This window comes from Lampetra fluviatilis, chromosome 32 (genome assembly GCF_964198595.1).
Source record: "Lampetra fluviatilis chromosome 32, kcLamFluv1.1, whole genome shotgun sequence".
NCBI classification, from domain to species: domain Eukaryota; kingdom Metazoa; phylum Chordata; class Hyperoartia; order Petromyzontiformes; family Petromyzontidae; genus Lampetra; species Lampetra fluviatilis.
In genome coordinates, this window is record NC_136306.1 from 4,716,634 (window position 1) to 4,739,702 (window position 23,069).

Below are 23,069 nucleotides of genomic sequence, written 5' to 3' on the forward strand. Positions count from 1 at the left end.
CGTTCCTCCAATTTTCCAGGTTGTATTGGGGAATAGTTTCGTGAACATGGAAAAAGAAACGTACAGGTTTAAAGATCATACCTCTCAACCCATTATCAGTGCCTAGCTTATCACAGACCAATTCAGACCTTATTGATCACCCCGTGCTCCTTATCAATCTCAACGTTCATCCTACAAAGTCCCATCACAAGGGAGAGAAACACAAACAAATAGACACTTGGTTTGCCCGTATTGAAACGGCTGTACGCCGTATGGACCTGAGAACTCAATTGCCCTGCACAAGAATACGGGGTAAACCGTCGTATGGGTTGACAGCTGTGGTTAAGATGTGGGGGTGACGCCAAGCCCTGAACTCGGCCTAGTTAATTCTAGATTTGAAGGCCTAGTTAAACTAAACGAACGTGCCAGCTGTGTGGCCGCCCACCACTGATGTTCTGACCCCCGCTCAAACCATCCACACAGTGTCCCCATTTCACGAGCATTGATTCAAGCGAGCCTGACACTGCTGCTGATGATGATGATGTGTGTGAAACCGGTGCAGAGTTTTGCTGCTGAAAATATGCACTCCTAGAAGGCCACGTGGCTGATGTGTTGTGTTAAGTGTGTTTACAAATGTGTAAACACACTCAACATTTAACCTGATTGGAGTATACATGGCGGCCATCATCCCCATTACTGAAAAAAACTTTGCGTAGACATCTCCTAATGTCACCACACGCCTTGTAGTGACCGAGTCTTTGAGCTGCGGTGAACCAATGATCATGCCGATTCGATGTACTCACGTCTGATATGCCTATTGATCACAATTGCACGCAATAAAATTACCCTCTTGAAAAAGAGTCGCGAGATTCGGCGAGGCTCCTAATCTGCGGGTAAATGTTTCCCAATGTTTGCTAAATGTATCAAAATCAGCCCCAGCCTCCCCCATATATCACGTGACTCCTGTGTGACCACCCCTACTGTGAAACCCCTCCACTCTGATCTATATACACACACTCTAAACCAGCTCACGTGACCTCTGTGTGGCTCTAAATCCCTGCCCTCTCCTCGCCGCCCACTGTCGGTCCATGCAGCAGCGTCGAGGCCCTAAACTACCCTCTCCTCAACCCGCACCTCTGCTGAATAGCTTGCTTGGCTACGTACGGTGGGAAAGAAGTTAAACATCTCTCCTGACCACTTCGCTCCCGTTCCTTCCATTCCTTTTCCATCCTTTTCCTCATTTCCCATTCTCTTCTCTCTTCCTTTTCCTGTCCCCCTTTCCCCCTTTCCCAGGCCTGCCTCACAGGGCTCACATCCTTGACCCTTCTCCCCTACACGTGATTGTGCCACCACGGGTTCAAAGGTCGCCAGTTTTCAGCACAAGGAAGACGAATTTTAAAGAGGTTAACTTCCACGCTCATTGGCCTCCTTTTAAGCGTATGCCAGTCGTTCTGTTGGTAGCTGCTGCTCCTGGTGACTCGGTGACCCACGACCTTAGAATCAACACTGACGATATGATCTCCCACTCCTTCACCCACATTCCACGAAGATAAACAAACCCTTGGCGGTTTTATACCCTAAGGTGCGGGGTGTTTCACATCTTCGCGTTTTTGTGTTGATTAGAACCACCCTAACGCCCTGTTACTTAAGCGAATTGAGAGTTGGCGTGATGCATTTATACGCATCTACCGCTGTGTGAGCTTGCGTGTGCCTGTGGTACGAACCCGCACACTCACTCTGTCATTCAATCACTCGCTCATTCGCTCACTCGACCTCTCGCTCGCTCACCCACTCAACCATCCAACCGCCCATGTCTGTGTGCGTACATGTGTGTCTGTGTGCACCTAGCCTGACACAGGCACCGTGGTGACATCACCGCCATGTAGTGGTGAATGGCGGTTGTCTGTGTGTGCGCGCGTGCATGTGTGTCTATGCATGTATGTGGGGAGCGGTGATGTACTGGTTAGCGCACTGCGCTACGACCCGGTGGCCTAAGGTTTGATTACTACTCACGGCCATTAACAGTGGTGAACAGTGGCGGCACCTGCAAAATCTCTCAGGGGGGGCAAATGTCTGGATGATTGATAAGGATAAGGTCCACCCATGCAATGGATAAATTAACAGCTTAAGCATGTAAAGGCAACTTCACTTCTTTAATATTAATGAAAAATAAAGTGACTCTTACAATACATCTTGTTTGTTTCTATACTCACTATTAAAACAAACCACTCAAGTTTCTTTTATTAAAGATTCCACTAGGTGGCGACAAATTATATTGTTGGATGAAACGTGCTTACGTATGATGACGTAAGCACGTATGATGACGTAAGCACGTTAGGGCGAGCCCTCCCGGAAGCCATAGAGAATGCATTGCAGCGCCCGCCCTTCGAAAAAAAACATCTTTGAATGTAAGTCTATGGGGCCACTCGGGGCGATTCTCAGCCGGAGTGAAATCGCCCAAAAAGAGGCGGTACTCCACAGAACGTGACATGACGCTGATTGGACTAGATCCAGAGGCACAGTGACGGCTCGTGTTACTCTGTGGTTGAATGACATTGGTGGTGCGTCGCCCAATCGCCCTAATGAAGAAACCGCCCCTGGTGGTGAATATATGACCCAGACCTAGGCCTCTACTAGGTTGACTCAGCCTTAAATAAGTACAGTAAACCCTTGTTAATTCGACACATATGGGGCTCTGGCCTTGCCAAATTATCCAATATTCCGAATGGTACTGCCTAGTGCCTCCTGCCCCAATTAAAAAAAAAATCCAAATTTGTTTTCCAAACTCTTCACACACCAGACACATTGACACACCTGCATCAATTCCATCAAAAACTTTGGATTTGTCTCGCAGACTCAGGGATTGATACTTCAAGTCCCTTTCTGTTACTTCTTGATGTGGGTGTAGACGACGTTGCTGAGAGGGTTGGCTTGCGCAGAGTGCACGAAGAAGGTGGAGTCCAAAGCGACGGGTTTGCACTAACACTCACCACGCTCGCCACGCTCACCACGCTCAACACGCTCGCCACGCTCGCCACTCACCACGCTCGCCACGCTCGCCACTCACCACTCTCACCACGCTCACCACGCTCGCCGCTCACCACGCTCGCCACTCACCACGCTCACCACGCTCGCCACTCACCACTCTCACCACGCTCACCACGCTCGCCACTCACCACGCTCACCACGCTCGCCACTCTCACCACGCTCGCCACTCACCACGCTCGCCACGCTCAACACGCTCGCCACGCTCGCCACTCACCACTCTCACCACGCTCGCCACTCTCGCCACGCTCGCCACGCGCGTCGTCACTCGACCGAGTCGTTGTTTTGGTCGTGGCGCGCGGCATCGCTCCACTTCTCTGACGAGATTGGACCATTCGGTACGGCAATTCGGCTCGTGGCGAATTACTAGCACACCGTATATATATGCCGAAAGCGCAGCCGTGCCGAATTGTCCCCAATTACGAATGATCAAATACCGAAATAACGAGGTTTTACTGTATTTGGCATGGTATGAAAGTATGAGCACTTGGGAGACAGAGGCAGCCGTGCGGGCCTTAATAGGTGCTCACGAACAGCACTTTCCCCAACAGCCGTTAAGGCTATAATAGGGGGGATGTGTGTCTTTGTTCTTGTCTGTGAGTGCGGGTGTATTCATTCACGTGGATGTGTTTATCCGGATGTGCCTGTATGTGTATGATTGCCTTTTCATGGTTATCTCAGCTTGTGTGTGTGCACGTGCAGGTTTATGTATCGGTGGTTGTCTCTCTGTGTGTGTGTGGGTCTTACCCGTGCGCATGTGCACGTATGCTGCAGTGGTTAGCGCACTGTGCCACTAACCTGGCGATCCAAGTTCGATTCCCGCTCACAGCCAACACCAGCGACTAATATTCTGAACCGGTCCCAGGCCTTAAAGGAGTACCGGGTGCGGCATGTAAACATCACCGTTGGGGAGACAAAGACGGCCGGGCGTGGTATCGGCCACACCATGCCGGCCTTAAACAGGTGCTCGCGAACAGCACTTACCCCAACAGTTTGTTAAAGGCTCCACGGGGCGATCTTTGTCTTTGTGCACGTGTGCAGCATGTGTGCCCCGGCTCACCAACTCTCCATCTCTCATTGTGATGGTGGGGTTGCCGGCTCGGGGAAAGACCTACATCTCCAAGAAGCTCACGCGCTACCTCAACTGGATCGGAGTCAGCACCAAAGGTGGGTGGACTCCTTGAGATCGCCCGGCGAGGCATCGCCCACCGACACGAAACTAAACACGAAGAACACCTCGTTGTACGCGTTGTTGCTCGCAAAGTTCACGTTGATCTCGCGCCGTTCTCGTGTCGTGTTCGTTGCTTCAAACACCTGGGGGCACGGGGAGGGAGGGGGCGCACAGGAGAAGGGGAAGGGGGTGGCACAACTATCAATTAGAACTATAAACCATCTGGATTTCACCGGGTAATGCCCACTGAGCTACGTAGCTCTTTTTCAGAAGCGACCTGGCCACAAATGATCGCTCAACGAAGTGGCTTATCACGTGGAAATGTACAGCAGCCAAATACCCTAAATGCGTGTTTCCAAATATGGGGGGGAAAACTGGAGGACCCGGAGAAAATCCACGCGACCACGGGGAGAACACGCAAACTCCAAATATACAGGCGTCAGGGTCGGGATTGAACCCACGACTTCCTGTATACCAGGCGATGTAGTTCACATCTTGCCACCATGAGACGCTCCTACCACGAGCCCACGTCGCCCACCGCAGCCGAACCACCCCTCGACCGCCTCGCTACCACATGGCAGTGTCACTCTCCGATCACACCAGTCGCACAGTGCTACGAACCCGGCGACCCGAGTTCAATTCCCACTCACGACCATTAACAGTGGAGAATATCTGAACCGGTCCTGGCCCTCTCCTTGGTCCACTCGGCCTCAAATGAGACCTGGTGCAGTGTGTAAACATCAGCACTAGGGAGACAGTGCTGATGTGCCATGCTGGAATTCATAACTGCTAACTAACAGCACTTGCCCCAACAGTCTGTTAAGGATGGGGGGGATCTTTTTGTGTGTGTGTGTATGCGGGACGGTGCAGTGTTCAACGTGGGCATGTACCGGCGCCAGGCCACCGACTCGTACCGCTCGTTCGAGTTCTTCCGCCATGACAACGAGGAGGCGATGACGATCAGGAAGTACGAAGCGCACGCACGCACGCACGCACACACACACGGTTGAGTCCCGTCACTCAGCCGGGGAAGAAAAACTACCCGCACCAAACGGACTCCGTGATGCTTTCGATCGGTGCCTTGTCCCTCGCGTGTTATACTTTGATGATATTATTATACACAAGAAAGCCTCACCGAGGCTCGTTTTCAAGAAGGTCCTGCCAAGTTTTCGCAATAGGGAGTGATTATTGCTTGCGGTGTATGATTCCGATTGAGTAACTCTGTGGTGGGAATGTTTTCAAATTTGGTGACCGTGACGCCGGCACAGTGTGGCCCACTCTTGCGAACCACATCGCAGGATCTCTTTAACGTCCACTGTGAGTAAAGCAGATGGTGCATGATAGTGGTATCATTGTGGGTGCCACAGTGGCGAGATGTTAATTACCTCGCCTGGTATGCAGCAGGTCGTGGGTTCCATCACGACGTGGCACCTGTATATTTGGAGTTTGCATGTCTCTCTCTCCCCATATTCACGTGGATTTTTTTCTGGGTTCTCCGGTTTTTCCCACCACATTTAGAATCAACGTGCGTTTAGAGGACAGGTAGTCCTCTACTTACGATAGAGATGCGTTACGACGACCTCATCGTAAGTCAAATATCGTAAGTCGGACCATCGTAACTCGGGGACTATGATACCTGGCTGCTATAAATTTCCACATGATGATAAGCCACTTCTTTGAGCTTCGGAAAAAGAGCTAAACGGCTCAGTGGGCATTACCTGGTAAAATAAAAAATATTTTCTAGTTATCATGACGGTTAATACGCACCACGGGGTTAACCAGGGTGGCTGCAGGATTTCGAACGGTAAACCTCTGCGGGAACGTGTCACCGCCCATGCACGTGGCGTTTACGTAGCGATGGTGTCTTTCCTTCTGACCCAGACGACGATGAAGTCGTGACGCCGCGTGACAAAAGGGTTCATTTCTTTAGGAGCCTTTCGGTTCGATGTTAGTACCCAAGGCACCTTCATGTCAAGATGTCTGGTCAGCGCGGAAGAGTAGGCCAAATGTTCCCTCGCGGTGGGCTCTCTATAGAGTTTCGTCTAGCAGGGAAGCCCTTCTGCCAGCAGTGGCGTGAGTGAGCACTTGAAGGGCTGCACCTTTACCTGTTACTCAGAGCGCATAGAAAGCACCATTAGGCTTCTAAGAGTTCACTATTAATGCCTCAGGCTCATGAGCTAGACTAAGGCTGCTTTTAGGGTTCATGGAGTTTGTTGGTAATGTTTGATGCTCATTTACGCAGACTCTGGCACGATTAGAATTCACAGGATTTTTAATGCAAATGGCCGGAGGTGCAGAGACCCAGACGGGCAGGACTGACGCCGTCATGGCAACCGCCTGTGGGTGGTGGTTATACAACCGCTGCGATGACGGTGCTTGCAAACACACACACGCCTCGCATAATCACCTCGCATTAATCGCGCCGGCGCACGGGAGGGAGAATGACACGGCTGGGGTGTGACGTCTCCCCCCGGGGCTCGCTACCGCGGGGCTGTGAGCCACGTCCCTGTACCACGTGGCCAGGCCATTTGTAACAATAAAAATGTTGACTCATAGCGCGCATGGTGCTCGCTCATCGCTCTCGAAGAGAGAGGACGACTCGGAGGCACGAGGGAGAACCACAGACGAGCGAGGCAGCAGCAGCAGCAGCAGCCTGGCGTAGTTGAGCCGGTGCCAAATGTCACCCCCCCCAAGCTCTGCGGTTCTCTATATAGAATGAGCGTTTTCTTGCCTGCTCGCCGCTGCCGACGTTGTTTTGCTTGACGGGACGACGGTGCCTCCCTCCCGCAGGCAGTGCGCGCTGACGGCGCTGAACGACGTGAAGACGTACCTCTCAGACGAGGGCGGCCAAGTGGCAGTGAGTGATCGCACAGATGCACGGCGGTCTCGCAAAGACACACACACACATGGCGGTCACACAGACACACACACATGGCGGTCACACACACACACACACGCTTCCACGGGAAGCGTTTCACAACATCTGTGTGTGATCCACCAACCCTCGCTGCTGCCTCAACAGTTCTGGGTCAGAGGCGGTCGTGCTGCTGCACTGTGGGGCATCACCGCTTGACGAGATTCGCCCCAATTTCACGCTCACCCTTGCCACCGCCACCACTCTCAGCGGATATGTTAAAGCCACTGCCACTGCCGCCTGGGGAAGTGCATTGTGGGCTGCATCTGGATGGTTTTTGAGAAGGGAACTCTTTTGGGATGCCGCGCTGGTGAGATGTTAGCTACCTCGCCTGGTATACAGGAGGTCGTGGGTTTGATCCCGAGCTTGACGCCTGCTGTATATTTGGAGTTTGCGTGTCTCTCTCCTCGTGGTCTCGTTGATTTTTCTCCGAGTTCTCCGGTTTTTCCCTTCACATTCAAAAACGTGCGTTTAGAGTTTTTGGTTGCTTTAAATTACGACATGAGCCACTTCGTTGAGCTATCATTTGTGGGCAGGTCGCTTCTGAAAAGTAGCTACATAGCTCAGTGGGCCTTACCTGGTAAAATACAGATGGTTTATAGTTCTAATTGATAGTTGTTCCTCCCGTGCCCCCCCTTCTCCTGTGCCCCCCCCTTCCCGTGCCCCCCCCCTTCCCGTGCCCCCCCCCTTCCCGTGCCCCCCCCCCTTCCCGTGCCCCCAGGTGTTTGACGCAACGAACACGACGCGAGAACGGCGCGAGATCATCATGAACTTTGCGAGCGAGAACGCGTACAAAGTGTTCTTCGTGGAGTCGGTGTGCATGGACCCCGATGTAATCGCCGCCAACATCCAGGCACGTGGCCCCCCGCCCCACCTCCCTTGCCCCCCTTCCCCCACCCACATCCCATGATGCACTCGCAGTCCTACTGAACGCAATACCGGGACCGTTAAACGCACTACCGGGGGTCATTAACTGCACTACCGTGGACGTCAACCGAACTACCGGGACCATTAACCGCACTGCTGGTCGTGTTCACTGCACACCCGGTCGCGTCGACTGTATGCGTGTTGGGGGTGTGCCTCCAGTATCTCAGTTACCGTCCGCCTGCAAAACCCTCCTTGCGATTGGAATGTGCTCAAAGCAGGATGTGCTAAAGGCGCAGCCTTGCAGGCGCTCTCTCACGCCACCGCTGACGGAAGGAGCCTCCACTAGAGGGAGCTCTAGAGGGCCCCTTTAGGGGGGTATGTTTGCCCGACTCTTACACATTGGCCAGGCATCTTTGAAAAGGTGGGAACACCGACACTTTGCCCCCACCTGGCGATTGACTGCCTTGAAACCATTTATGCTGCTGGGGTGGAAAGAGGCAGCGAAGGGGTTGGCGAGGTGTGGTGTGGTGTGGGGGGGATTTCAGAATCTTTGCACCATCAGTCCAAACGCCGCGCAAAGCACTTGGAACCGGCGAGCACAAGCCGAGCGAACGGGCTCGCAAGATCGGAGGGTTTGGGTTCAAACCCTGGTTGGAATGTGGAATTTCCTACAAACCGGCTCTGCAGGAAATCACTCGGGGGCGGGTACACCGCGGCCCGCCGGCACCCAGCCAGCCTGTCACGGTGACCTCCACGCCCACACAGTAGCCAAACTAGTTTTGAAAAAAAACCCGCGCTAAAGGAAAAGCCTGCCACCTGCAGGCCGAAATTCCTAGGTAACGTTGAAAGCAAAAACGTTGTTATGTTTCTACAAAGTCTCCCACGAAACATCAGGGAATTCAACCGGTTCAGATATATATCATCTATAATCCGCTTGCCGCGGATGATGGCTGCAGCCGGGGATCGAACTCGGGTTTGCCGTGGTTGGTAGTGGCCGAGCGCTAACTGCTGCGCCACCGCTCCTGGAGCACCCCCACCTCCCAGCTCTGGCGTCCCACTCGGCTTGCTCGAAAGGAAACGTCTGCCTATGCGCAAAACGCGCGGCCACTGCGAGTTGCCGAAGTGTTTCCGAGTCGTGGGGGATTTGCGGCGCTAATCGTTGTCCTTTGCCCGAGTCCTCGAGTGACCGCGCGAGGACGAGGTGCACGGCTCGGCACGTTCGTGACCCCCGTGTCCTCCCAAACCGCTAGCCGTGTGACCGCCCTCGACGAATGAGCGAGGCGGCCACGATGCAACGTTTCACGACACGATGTTAAGTTCCCCGAGGTGGTGGTGGTGGTGATGTCGATCGTCGCGATATTTAACACGCGCGTGTGTTTTTTTTTCTTCTGTAGCGTGGCCCAAAGACCCAGCATGCCAAGCGGGCCAGTAACAAACAGCACCGTCGAAGGTGCATTTGAGATGATACGAAACAATGCGATCACTTGACAAGATGCCCCCCCCCCCCCTGCTCCCCGTTCCACCCGACCGCCTACCTCCCCCCTCCCGTTCCCCTGCCCCCCCCCCTCCCCCCGCGTGTGCTCCACCACCACCACCACAGGAGGTGAAGCTGACGGGGCCCGACTACAAGGGCATGAACAAGGACGATGCCGTGGACGACTTCCTCAAGAGGATCGTGCTCTACGAGCAGACCTATGAGCCGCTCGACGACGTCGCCGACAGGTGGCGCCGCGCTCCGCCACCTTCACTTCGCTTCTCCTTGCTCCACTCCGCTTCGCCTTGCTTCACTCCGCTTCTCCTTGCTCCACTCCGCTTCTCCTTGCTTCACTCCGCTTCGCCTTGCTTCACTCCGCTTCGCCTTGCTTGACTTTGCTTCCCCTTGCTTCACTTTGCTTCTCCTTGCTTCACTCGGCATCTCCACCTTCACTCCGCTTCTCCTTGCTTCACTTCGCTTCGCTCCACCCCACTTGGTCTGGCTGTGCTTCAATTCGCTCTGCTCCGCTTGATACACTATAGCCCTACTCATGATGAAGAGCAAGCTCTAATACTTACGTTGACAATGATAATAGGAGTAATTAAGTGTAAGCTGTGATGATTTGTACGATAAGTAGATGCAGCTCTGATGATGAGTATGTAAAGCATAGGCTGTGATTACGTTGATCACAATGATGATGGTCTTAATCGGAGCAAGCTTTCATCGTGGTCATGATGCGAGTAATGAGTGTGAGCTGCAACGTGAGTGACGAGCGTAACGCACCCGAGCCGTCACGGTGAAGGGCATTGCAAGCTGCGACGACGACGGGCGGTGTTCGCGAGGACGTGAACAACGCCGGTAATGAACTCGCGCAGCGGTGACGACGTTCGCGACTCCGCCAAGGAGACGATGTCCCATCTCGCACCTCCCCCTCCTCGTCTCTCCCCATCTAGCGAGCTGTCCTACATCAAGATCATCAACGTGGGGCAGCGCTTCCTGGTGAACCGCGTGCAGGACCATGTGCAGAGCAAGATCGTCTACTACCTCATGAACATCCACGTGCAGCCGCGCTCCATCTACCTGTGCCGCCACGGGGAGAGCGAGCTCAACATCAAGGGCCGCATCGGCGGGGACTCGGGGCTCTCCCTGCGCGGGAAGCAGGTGGGTGGGGGGGGAGGCAGTGTGGGTAATGAGACGGGGGTGGGGGGAAGCGTGTGGAGGGGGGCCAGTGTGGTGGAGAAGCATGTGGGGAGAGGGGGGGGGGAAGAGTGCGGGTAGAGAGGGGGGTGGGTAGAGAGAGGGTGGGGGGAAGCGTGTGGGTAGAGAGAGAGAGGGGGGTGGGGGTAGCATGGGAGTCGAGTGGGAGCTGTGGGGGGGGGTGGGCAGGATGGTGGTAGTGGGGGAGCAAGGGGTAGGGGCAGTGGGAGTGCGGTGGGAGTGCAGGGTGGGGGCAGCGTAGGGCTGCCACCTGTCCAGCTTTTCCCAGGATCCTCTTCTTGTCGAGGAGGAAGCTGCTGCTGCTGCTGTACCGGGTAAACCAAGTCCTCCGGAGTGTTTGCGTCGCTTGCGGAATAACAACGCGCACGCGGCTCAAGGCCACGCGCTTGCACGCAGTGCCGCCCTCGTCCGCTGTCGCGAGATGGTCGTCTTCTGCATCTTTCCACGATTTGCCCCGTTTTTTTTTTTATAACCGGAGGTGGCATCCCTAGGGTATCGGGGAGAGGATGAACTGGTGTGGAGGAAAGGAGGGGAGAGGAAAGGAGGGGAGAGTGGGAGGTGGGGGGATGTGGAGCGAGGAGCAGCAGGGAGAGGAGCAGGAAGTGAGGTGTTGAAGGGAAGTGAAAGGGTGAAGTGAGGTATTGAGGGAGAAAGGAACAAGGGGGGAGTATGAGAGGGAAGGATGAAGGTGGAGATAAATGAGGGAGAGAGGGGGGAGTTAAGAGGGCGAGAGAATTAAGAAGGAAAATAGGGGGCAGACGATGGGGACGAGGGATGAAGGGGGGGGGGGAGGGGGGGGGGGAGTAGAGGAAGAGAGAAGACAAGTAATGAAGACCAGGGAGGGGGGGGGGGGGGCAGAACGAGATTAACCCTTGACCCTGTTTGCTCTCCTGCCCCCCACAATATCCTCCCTTCCCCTCTCTCTCCACCTCTCCTGGTACCCCCCCCCCCCCCCAGTTCGCCAACACGATGGGTAACTTCCTGCGGGAGCAGAACATCAAGGACCTGAAGGTTTGGACGAGCCAGATGAAGCGCACCATCCAGACGGCCGAGGCGCTGGGCGCGCCGTACGAACAGTGGAAGGCGCTCGACGAGATCGACGCTGTGCGTGCTCGTTCACTCCTTCGCTCGCCCGTTTCATTCATTTATTAAATCGCTCCAATCACACAATCGCTCATTTGTTCACTCGCTCGACCACTGCATTAATGTAGCCCCTCGCTCGCTCAGTCATTTATTCGCTCGATTAATTCACTCACTTATTTTCTCAATCGCTATTACTTGTTTAATCAATCACTCATTCAACCGTGTGCTCAGTTGCTCATTCAATCACTCCATTACTCATTCATGTATTAATTCATCATTCACTCACTCGCTCGTTCACTCGTTGGCTCTTTGTTCGTTTGTGCGGTATTTCTTCACAATCGGGGCGACCATCCTAGCCGGTTGATGGCGGTTGATCACCATTGCGATTGGCGGTGCGGCACGCTCACTGCGGTGGGGGTGGGGGTGGTGGTGCGTGCCGCTGCGTGCAGGGCGTGTGCGAAGAGATGACCTACGAGCAGATCCAGGAGACGCACCCGGAGGAGTTTGCGCTCCGGGACCAGGACAAGTACCACTACCGCTACCCCAAGGGGGAGGTGAGTCCAACCGGGACCCGACGGCCGCCAGTCCCCTCCAACTCCGAGCGAAAACGACCGAATAGAAACTGGTGCAAAAAAAACGACTGCATTTCGAAAGGGAAAAAAAAAATCGCGAAATAGTGCACGAACTTAAATAAATTATTCAATAACTAACATCTAGGCCAAATTCAATTTTAAAGAGACACCTGTACGATTTATTAATTATTTTCATTTATATAAGCTGCACAGTAGTCGCTCGCTCCCGGATGAGGGAAAATGACTCGGAGGTGCGAGGAGGAACCACAGACGAGAGGTGAGCCAGGCGGTAGCAGTCAGTCAGGAGCCAGGCAGTAGTGGTGAGTCAGGAGCCAGGGGGTAGCGGTGGAGCCAACACGACCAGCAATTGTCCAAGCTCTGTGGTCCTTCAGCTGTTTTTCTTCAGCTCTTTTCAGTCAACCAGTGTTTTAAGTCGGCGTTCACAACATCTGTTACGATCCGTAATCGGTTACTTTTGAGTTGGATCATCGTGTAGGTATAATGCAAATTAATGATCAACTGTGCCCTCCGCCACCCGACACAGCCAATTACGTTACGTGGGGGGAGGGAAATCCTCCGATTGCGTTGGGTTTTCAGCAAAACCAGAGGGGGGACATTGAAAAGCCAACAAAATTTTGCTTGTTGGGGCGGGGGTGGGGGGTCTTTGTCTTTGCACACGGGCAGTCGTACCAGGACCTGGTGCACCGCCTGGAGCCGGTGATCATGGAGCTGGAGCGGCAGGAGAACGTGCTGGTCATCTGCCACCAGGCGGTCATGCGCTGCCTACTCGCCTACTTCCTTGACAAGTCCTACGGTACACGGGGTGGTCGCCGTGCAGACACTCGTCGTACATGCCGACGCGCGCGCGTGTGCGCACGCGCAGGTACACGCAGAAACACGCGCAGGTACACGCAGAAACACGCAGAAGCACGCAGAAACACACGCAGGCGCACGCGGACGCATGGCCACAGAACATCCAGACACAGAATCGCACAGACACACGGGGCACACCGGCACCGGGGTTCCTTCCTCGCCGCCCGCCACTCACCGCACCACATGGGTTGGTGAAGCAGCCAATCGCGCGCAATAATGACGTCATTGACTCGATCCCATCAAGTTACTCAAAAGTACGAATGCGCAGCCCCTTGATCAATCCGCTGCTGGATGAAAGCCCGTGGACACACGAGGGGGTCGTTTGAGCGTACTTCACCAACGCTGGTGCCGTCTCGTTTCAGAAGAGCTCCCCTACCTCAAGTGCTACCTCCACACGGTCATCAAGCTCACACCCGTGGCTTACGGTACGGTCGCCGGCTCGTGATCTTTGTGTGTATGTGGAACTTTACGTCGCACCGTACGGAGCCAACCATGCTAATCGGAGGTGCCGATGAGCAACGACCTCGCCCTCTCGTCCCTTGACGTCAGATTGCCAGCCTTCAAACCAGGGGGGGGCACCGGGCGAGGGGTTGTGATGTTTCATTGGTTCAATTCGATTCTCGCGGGAATGGGATACAAATGTTCCGTTTTGGCTACGGGGCAGAACAAAATGGAGATGGAAAGTACTGAGGAAGATGACACAAACGGATGGATAGAACAGATACAGGGTGATGTGGATTTACATGGCTTTTAAATGTGACCACATCTCAAGGCACGAGAGAAACAGCAGGCCGATTTATTTTAAAGGAGAAGCAGTCTGCCACAAGTTTCTATGCGAGTCTGTGGGTCTGTGTGTGAGTCTATGGAAGAGAAAGGCAGTCAGCCACAAGTTTCTATGTGAGTCTGTGGGTCTGTGTGTGAGTCTATGGGAGAGAAAGGCAGTCAGCCACAAGTTTCTATGCGAGTGTGTGTGTGAGTCTATGGGAGAGAAAGGTAGTCAGCCACAAGTTTCTATGTGAGTCTGTGGGTCTGTGTGTGAGTCTATGGGAGAGAAAGGTAGTCAGCCACAAGTTTCTATGTGAGTCTGTGGGTCTGTGTGTGAGTCTATGGGAGAGAAAGGCAGTCAGCCACAAGTTTCTACATGAGTCTGTGGGTCTGTGGGTCTGTGTGTGAGTCTATTGGAGAGAAAGGCAGTCAGCCACAAGTTTCTATGCGAGTCTGTGGGTCTGTGTGTGTGTGAGTCTATGGGAGAGAAAGGCAGTCCGCCACAAGTTTCTACATGAGTCTGTGGGTCTGTGGGTCTGTGTGTGAGTCTATGGGAGAGAAAGGCAGTCAGCCACAAGTTTCTATGCGAGTATGTGGGTCTGTGTGTGTGTGAGTCTATGGGAGAGAAAGGCAGTCAGCCACAAGTTTCTACATGAGTCTGTGGGTCTGTGTGAGTCTATGGGAGAGAAAGGTAGTCAGCCACAAGTTTCTATGTGAGTCTGTGGGTCTGTGTGTGAGTCTATGGGAGAGAAAGGTAGTCAGCCACAAGTTTCTATGTGAGTCTGTGGGTCTGTGTGTGAGTCTGTGGGAGAGAAAGGTAGTCAGCCACAAGTTTCTATGTGAGTCTGTGGGTCTGTGTGTGAGTCTATGGGAGAGAAAGGCAGTCAGCCACAAGTTTCTATGCGAGTCTGTGGGTCTGTGTGTGAGTCTATGGGAGAGAATGACATTCAGCCATACGCAGAGGAGAAGAGGTGAGGTCTTGAGGCCTGGACTTGAACAGGAGTAGGCAGCCGGCAGCAGACGTGGCTGTGGTGGGGGGGAGTTCCAGATAGTGGGAGCAGCAAAGGAAGATTGAATGAACGACCTCCCACTGAACTCCCGTTATCTTGTCAGATGAGGTGGTCGAACGAGACGATACAAATGAAGTTACCCACGAATCAATTCAGCCGCGGATAAAACGAGACGTTAGGTCGTTAGCGTTTCGCGCGTTGCTTGGCAACACGCTGACGAGGGAGACTCGTTTGTGATGGTGATCGCATTTTTGCTGTCGCCCTCTCGGCGGTTCAGGCTGCAAGATGGAGCAAATAAACCTCAAGGTGGAGGCGGTGAACACGCACAGAGACCGGCCAGAGGTGAGTACTGCTCACCGCTCGCTCGCCGCTCACCATACCACACGGATTGGTGGCACAGACAATCGCGTGCAAGTATTCTTAGCCAAAGTAATTTGCACCGAAAGCGTGAAGCAGGAATTTTGATTGGTTTGCAAACTAAATCGTGCGCTCACGTGCAATTGGACAATTTTGAACCCTCCGCATTGTTGGCACAGAGAAGGATGTATAACTATGTTCGCGTTTGCTTCGTCCACACGAACAAACAGTGCCCCCCTCCCTCCCTCGCCTCCCTGTTGACCTCGTGTTACCCCTCCACTCCCTGTGTCGTTTGTGTTTCTGGTGTCGCAGGACACATGCGTTTCTCGAGGCGCCGCGCAAGCGCTGAGCACTGTCCCCAACCACGATTAACATCCCCCGCTCATCCTCCTCCTCTTCCTCCTCCACCTCCTCACCTCTCCGTTCAACCAGCCTCCTCTCCTCACCACCCTGCTGCCTTTCACGAGGGCTCGCCCCGTCCCACCCGCCGCGTGCGACGCCTTCCAGCCCTACCGCCCTCCAATTTTTTTTTTATTCCTCCGTTATTTTATTGTTTGCAAAGTTCAGTTGGTGGTTTTTGCCGTGCGTGCGCACCGCACTGTGTGGAGCGTGCGTCACATTCTGCACGAGTCCCGTCGTCGCTTGAACATCTTCACCCTCGACGCGCGCGGCTCCTTGCGATCGATTGAAAAACAACAACAAACTACATCCGATTCCGCATTGACAGCACTGCTGCACAAGAGCAAATAGCAAAACTCAACGCGTTCGCCCGACACCACTGCCCGGTTAGATGGCCCTGGCGGTAGAGCGAGCGGCTCGCACTATGGAAAGATTTCCAAGTTCAAATCCTGGTTGGGGTGGGGGTTGACTCGGCCCGTCATCCCCTGTCGCTGTCCATGTTATTCAGATGACGACTGGGTCCTATGAATGCTCCATCTTCGTTGGCCGGTGTGTTTGGGGGCACTTCCCGTTGATGGCTAATCAGGCCCAAATCTCGAAATGCTAGATCCTCTCCCATGGGATGAATCACATGAGTACCATTTTGTGGGGAGCTCAACCAGTGGTTGACCTAAGGATATACTCGCCCTCACCATAGCAATTTCCTACAAACTGGCTAATGGCCGTAAACAGGAGATGACCACAGCCATGGCCTCTGCTCATGTGAGCAGGAAACCACTGCGACTTGATTTTGAAGTACAGCTCTGCCGTCTTTCCTCCATGTGCTGGGCAAGAGGAAGGGTCATATGCCCACGGAGTGGAGCAGACACTCGGTTTTACGTGAAAGGGCTGCGGTACCTACTGAATAACACATTCTAGCTCTGGCAGTAGCTCGCTACAGCTAGCACTCTGGACTTGTAACAGGTGACGTTTGTGGCAGTGACCATTGTCTGCTGTGACGACGAGCCATTGCCGGACGTGTTGTCCAGTATAGATCTACTCCTCTGCAGGCAGGGGCAGTGTTATCGACCAACGTGTTGAGTTTATTAGGTGGAGCAGTAGATTGGCGGAGTTGATTCGATCGCGGCTCACCGAGTCGTCTCTGTGACCGACGTGCCTTTTCCCACCTCGGCGGCGGGCAGCGCTCGTGATGAATGTTCGTCTCCCAACCCCTCTCGGTCGATTTGTAATTTTTTTGGGGGGTTCGAGCAAAGCAGGATGTCAAAAACCGCTTGTGCCTGAATCGAGCAGCGCGCAGAACGCGTGGCAAGCTGCAGAGGCGTGGGCGCTCGCGAACAAAAAATCTCGCGGTGCAGATAAGACCCACGCATGTCAACTCCCCCCAAAGGGGTTCAATGGGTGAAATGTCCAGTGAGAAAATATTGGGGGGAAATCCAAGAAACTCAGAGGGGACCCTAAGAAACTGAGGCACAGACACAATTGCGTAGGAGTAACAGGTTAATGTCCACTATTTAGTGGACACCCCCGTAGTAAATGAAATAACAACCTTGGATGGTGGTTAGTTTCCAGCTTGATTCTCATAGAAAGGCTGCGAGTAAAGACAACAGTTTTGGAGCTAAACCTTCCATGAGACCTGAAACTACTTGCAGCAGCTGTTGCTGGTGAGGCACTGCACTAAATAGGGCTTTGTGTGTTAATTTGCAACAGGTAATCAACACACATTGTGAGAATCCCCACTGTACGGCCGTGAGACACTGAAAACTGTGAAAAACCGCGAATCCATAATGTGAGACTTGACGCGCACGAAGGGCTTGATTCTCGATTTTGAACGGCACTTGACAATTCTAATCTTCTCCTTCAGCGGCACGGCTGAGTGGCACTTGTGGCAGCACTTGCGTATCGACTGCCACACAGCCAGTCGGTATTATAGTTTTATTGACGGTTTAACCGTGTATAAACACAAACTGTATCGGTAATTGTATTTCGTCGTCTTAAACGTACAAGTTTACTTAATTCTGTGCAATCTACTGCTGGCTGGGGTGAGACCTGGGTCCCGTGGCCGATGCGACGGATCCTGCAACCGGCTTCTAGTTGTCGTCACCCAGCACCGACCTTGCCTCTGACCTCACCATTTACCGCTAAACCCTCGCCCCCCCCCCCTCACCCCGCTGGTTCCCGTGGGTGCGCGCAGAATGTGGACGTGACCCGCTCCAGGGAGGATGCCCTGCGGACGGTACCTCTACACGAGTGACTTGCTCACTTGCCCGCCCGCTTGCCCGCCCGCTTGCCCGCCCGCCCGCTTACCCTCCAAACCCACTCGCTTACCTCTCTTGAGGATGTGATGGGCTACGGAGGGTACAGGTTGTCTGCTGCTGCCAAGCCACAGGTCATGTGGCTGTGTGACCTGGAGGATGTAGATATCATAGAGAGGGCATCTCGGAATGACCGGGACCCAGTGGTCACTCCTGGCCACAAAGTCTGCCCCGGGTTTTCCAGTCTCGGGTGATCGATAAATGCGTGGATTCGTTTAAAAACTGGAATGCGTTGGCAGTGGCGTTATCACCAGGGCTCTCCCCAGCAGCTTCCCAGGAGCACCGATTGCATTATTATCATCATCATCATCGCTCTTTCTACCAGACGGACAAATCCAGTTTCCCAGAACTGGTCTCGTTGGAACCCAGTACAGGAACATCGTCATCATCATCGTCCTCGTCATAATCGCACGCCGCTTCGTGATCCAGTCTTTGCCTGCACGCGTCGTCCGAGATTGGAAAACGCGAGCTGGAAATTGTGGCCTCCTCAAAACCGGACTCGCACGTCGCCACTGGACTTGAACGGCCGAAGTGGCAGCTTTGAGAAAGGTGGCTGCGGGGTTGCGCTGCGCTGCACTGTTTCTCTGTGCGGGACGAAGGGTGGGTGGGTATTATGCCGAGGCCAAGATCACTCTCGGGTTTTTTTTATTTCGTGTTTTTTTTTTACTGTAGATGCTGTCCCGTGGCTTGTGGTAACGGTTTCAAACGCGGCGGTTGCACCGGCAATGCAATCGGTAACACTCGACGCGAGTGGGGGCCGGGCAACCGGCGGTTGGTGGCAAGGGCCGTGGAAAATCAGAGAGAGATTTGCACCCACGGGATGCAACGCCACTGTAACAATGCCGCAGGGATTTTACTACCATTGTTTTTAACTGGCGGGTATTATTATTACAGAACGGCGTATCTCAACGCCCATCATCGTGGCCCCTCTCCATGCTGTGCATTTTTTTGTGATTAGTACCAATCAGGCTCTTTATCCGTATGGAAATTAAAGCCTCTGTAGACAGTGCACATATATGATGGTTGGTAATCGTGGAAAGCCATATCGTTGGGAGTGGGGTGGGGGTAGTGAGGATTGGCGTTGAGAAACGAACGTTATTAGCGCATCGCAATGCAATATGGGTGCTGTGGATTCTTAGCCGGTTCCGTTTTATGCACGCGTTTCAACTTTTAGGGTTGTCGCAGGAATTGCAGGTGACACTTTTAACCTTTGTACTCGTATGATTTTTTTTATAAGAATGCACGCTCGTGAAACTACACTAAGAGGGGGCGGGGGGGGTCCCACTCCCGTTGTTAAAGGGGGGGAGGCGGCATGTCTGGTAAAAAAAACAAATCCGAGCTCAGTATTTAATGGGCATGTGACGATTCCTCGATTCTGATCGATTGTTACGCTCGCAACACTACACGCGTAAAATAACTGGGCCGTGTTCATCATTTCATCCGCGGGAATGATGATGGTGGTGATGATGGTGATGGCTCCTGCGGTGGTGCAATGGTTCTATTCGATCCATGTAAACATTGGCGAAGTTTCTAAAATTGCACCCCTCACCCCCACCGCCTTGGTCTTCTACCCAGCAGTATATGGGTACATCACAGTCGCTCGACTGTCAGGTCACAACATGGTGGGGTTGAGTGTGGGTAACGCCCACCACTTCCCAATTTCTGCGGCCTTCGTTGAAGGATAAACCAAGCACCCTCTAGACATGGGCTGAGAGTTTCATCTCGGGGGGGGGGGGGGGGGAGGCCCTTCTGCTCGCAGTACCCGTGAGCAAGTGATGTCAGAGCTGCACCCTTCATCTTGTATGCAAATGTTTCCGTTGGGCTAACGGAACGAAGGATACTGAGAACGCACGGAACGCACAATGCCCGGCGGTGCGTATCGGACAAAAGAATCGAACGTTGAATCGAACCGTGGACCCTCAAATTAAAAAATTTGATGAGTCGCCACGGAGGTTGAATCGTTACATACCTTGTGCCCGTTGTAAATTTCGTGTTTTTATTTTCAACACTCCGCAATCGGGCCTGCGGAACATCGTCACGCCGCCGGCGACGCTTGCCAAATGGAGAACGCCGGAGAAGGTGGGGGGGGGGGAGGGGGAAGAGCGGCGCACGAATTAACCAAGTGGCCTACGCTCCGCTCTTGCCGTCGGTCACTTCCAAAAAATAACAAGATGCCACCGCCCTTCCAAACGATCGAACGAACGGATGGATGGACAAAGGAAACGATCGCAGAAAACAAGGCTTTGCGCAGCACCAGCAGGGACGGACCTTGTCGAACGTGTACGGTGGGGAAGCAGACTGGCGAGGAATCGATCGGTGGTGGAGCGAGAATTGTGCCGCCGGCAGCTGTTTGAAAACGGAAAACGAACAAAAACCACGCGCGCAGAGATTTAAAGTTGGTGACTTCTCTGCGTCGCTCGGTTCGGAAGATGGGAGAGGGCAGCTGGATCGAGATGGGAACAGTCGCATCTGTGGATTAATACGGGAGGGGGGGGGGGGGTCTCATCTCTGGAATGAGTGGTGGGATATCGCAGCCCTTAACACGGTGATTTGCGCACAAACTAGCCCGCCGACTCCACACCTGGAATGTAATGCCATCGTTTTCTGTATTTACCTATATCACACGTGGGCAACCAGTTCTGTTCTGGGGGGGGGGAGAGGAAAAGTTTAATAATCCTTTGGCGGGCAACCACACTTAAGATAACCACTAAACTCTGCTCATGGTTGCGCCACATGCATTGACTGCGTACGCTCAGAGCTACTTGAAAGACAACTGTGACCTGAGTGCCACTAAAATTAGAAAAGCTGCAGTGTTTCCAGTATGAAAATATCCCCCTCTAGCACCCGATTAGCGCCGCTGGAATGCTCGCAGCAACGGATGAATGCCATTAGCGTAACGCTGTGAAGTGGGTGTCGTTGTGAAAGTGGGCCAACCTCACGTGGCTGCTGGCCGTGTAAAATGATGCTCCGAGTCATGTCTGGCTCACAGGGGGGGGGGGGGGGGGCGCGGGGGAGGGGCATAGGTTCCCCCGCCCCTAGGTGTGCAGTTGATATGAGGAGACAATGCTGTCCGGTCTTTGCTTTGAATCGTGAATTAATGTGACCGACGGTCACGCAAACTTCCACTTGCCCTCTGGGCGCGACTCGGGTTCCTCGTTTTCCATTGCCAACCGACACGCGCTCGGATTTTTGCTGTTCATTAACTTTGTATGTCGGGTAATTTTCGTTGCACAAACTCAGGTGCTTTGGTGCGTGACTGCCATCCAACCAACACGCACGTCCTTTGCCAATTGGCTCGGGCAGGGCTGGTGGGAGAAGTCACGCGAATAAACGAATAAAATGATCAACTTTGTACCGCGAATTGTGGCAAAAGGTTCACAAACGCGTGGCCAAAGTTTAGCCAATTTGTGTTTTAATTGCAAATTTATAATTGTCAGCGCATCAAGTTTGATTTCGAGTTGGTCACTCGCACTCGACGATTGCTGTATTGAAAAAGTCCGGGTCACTTTGGCTGAATGTATGGAGATGATGCGGTCGGGCCTGACTGCACGGCGCAGCATATTGCCAGATGTTTGTGGTGTTCACCTTTTTAAAGGGGGCGTTTAATCGCGATTGTACCTGTCACGGACATCAATCCACTATCAGCTGCAATGGCAAGACAGCAATTAGACCTCAGGCCATTTTATGTTTTACACAAACACAGACGACGACGTTCTGTAGGGGGGGGAAGGGGGGGGGTGCTCTGGTGAATGGTGGTGACGACAAGGAGGGAGACCCTGCTTTTTTGCTAAAGTTGAGATTTTTCCACGGAAAGTGTTTTAAAACGGCGAGAAAAGTGTTTGATTTTAAATACCTGTACAGTAATGAAGGCTGAATGTGTTAAACTGATGTAAAAAAAATATATAACAATCTGTTGTATCTTCCAAAGACAGCATTACAACATTTGCGGATGTTTAGACTGTGACGATAACAAAATAAAATATTTGGAGGGGCAAACCAGCTCTGAGAGCGTCTCTCTGCGTTGTGTCAAATGTCGTTCAGGAAGCCTTGATGAGGCTCAAGACTTATTCAAGAGCACGCCACTGTATTTGAATCTTTGGCCAATTCCTTTACAAATACGGAACGTTTTACTTGATAATTTCAAAATCAGAATATTTAAAGACTGGAGGAAATCTGGTGAGCTTCGGAGCTCTTTCACAGATTTCCAGTAAGGGGCGGGTCAGAAAGTTACTTCCGGTGGGGGGAAAACTGGAGAACCCCAGAGAAAAACCACCACACAGACGGCAGATCCGGAATGGCACTGAAAAGGTCTGCACAGCTGTGTTCAAACACATTCCTGCGGAGGGAGCTGGTAGGAACGTTGGGTTGCTCGGTCAATGGCCAGGGTCAACGGCGGCGTGGTGTATTCCGCAAATACGGCCGACTGAGGGTGGGCACAAGCCGGCGTGAGTAGGTTAAACTTTGAGTTTTATAAGGGCACCACGGGGTGACCAGCCCCTCCCCACCCCTCCCACCCCCCAGCCAGCCCCACCCTCCCCACCCAGCCCCTCCCCACTCATTTTTTGATGCAGGATGGACGGACACAATAATCCCCTGTGGGCTGGTGTAACCAGGTTCCTACCAGTATAAACCCACCTGCTATACTGCCATCTGCTGGCATCCATCTTGTAGCCTGGTGTAATCAGGAGTTTCACAATTCTATACATAATCCTTGCCCTGCAGTGCTGGATAATGGGGGTGTGACACCACGTGCCAATGAGTGACCAGCAAGCGAGGGTTTTGTTTCTTGGGCCTCACGGGCTCTTCCATCCATCCCTCCATTTGTCCGTCTCTCTGTTCGTCCATTCCATCCATCCACCAGTGTGTCCGTCAGCCCATCTGTCCGTCCATCCTACTGTTGCTCCATTCGTCCATCCACTGCATCCTTTCTAAGGTCCACCCATATGTCCGTCCGTCTGTCCACGCCGCATTTGCATACCTTTGAGACTTCGGCCTTCCACGCCGCTCTGGTGAAAGCCGCACGTGAGAGA

At 53.3% G+C, this 23,069-nt stretch overlaps 1 protein-coding gene across 4 annotated transcripts in view; it reads left to right on the plus strand.

Annotated features, from left to right (window-relative positions):
• The window catches only part of LOC144943662 (6-phosphofructo-2-kinase/fructose-2,6-bisphosphatase-like), a 47,854-nt gene extending 25,720 nt beyond the window's left edge, over positions 1-22,134 (plus strand). For 2 of the 4 annotated variants that reach the window (XM_078871348.1, XM_078871352.1), the window contains exons 2-13: positions 4,066-4,191; positions 5,066-5,162; positions 6,986-7,052; positions 7,831-7,962; positions 9,577-9,698; positions 10,404-10,611; positions 11,626-11,772; positions 12,201-12,305; positions 13,008-13,137; positions 13,559-13,621; positions 15,249-15,313; positions 15,641-22,134. In XM_078871348.1, coding sequence (XP_078727474.1) covers positions 4,066-4,191; positions 5,066-5,162; positions 6,986-7,052; positions 7,831-7,962; positions 9,577-9,698; positions 10,404-10,611; positions 11,626-11,772; positions 12,201-12,305; positions 13,008-13,137; positions 13,559-13,621; positions 15,249-15,313; positions 15,641-15,700 — 1,322 coding nt within the window. In that variant the 3' untranslated portion in view covers positions 15,701-22,134. The remainder of the gene's footprint in view (positions 1-4,065; positions 4,192-5,065; positions 5,163-6,985; positions 7,053-7,830; positions 7,963-9,576; positions 9,699-10,403; positions 10,612-11,625; positions 11,773-12,200; positions 12,306-13,007; positions 13,138-13,558; positions 13,622-15,248; positions 15,314-15,640) is intronic. The other 2 variants (XM_078871350.1, XM_078871351.1) reach the window with 2 other exon arrangements.
• Positions 22,135-23,069: the final 935 nt, after the last annotated feature.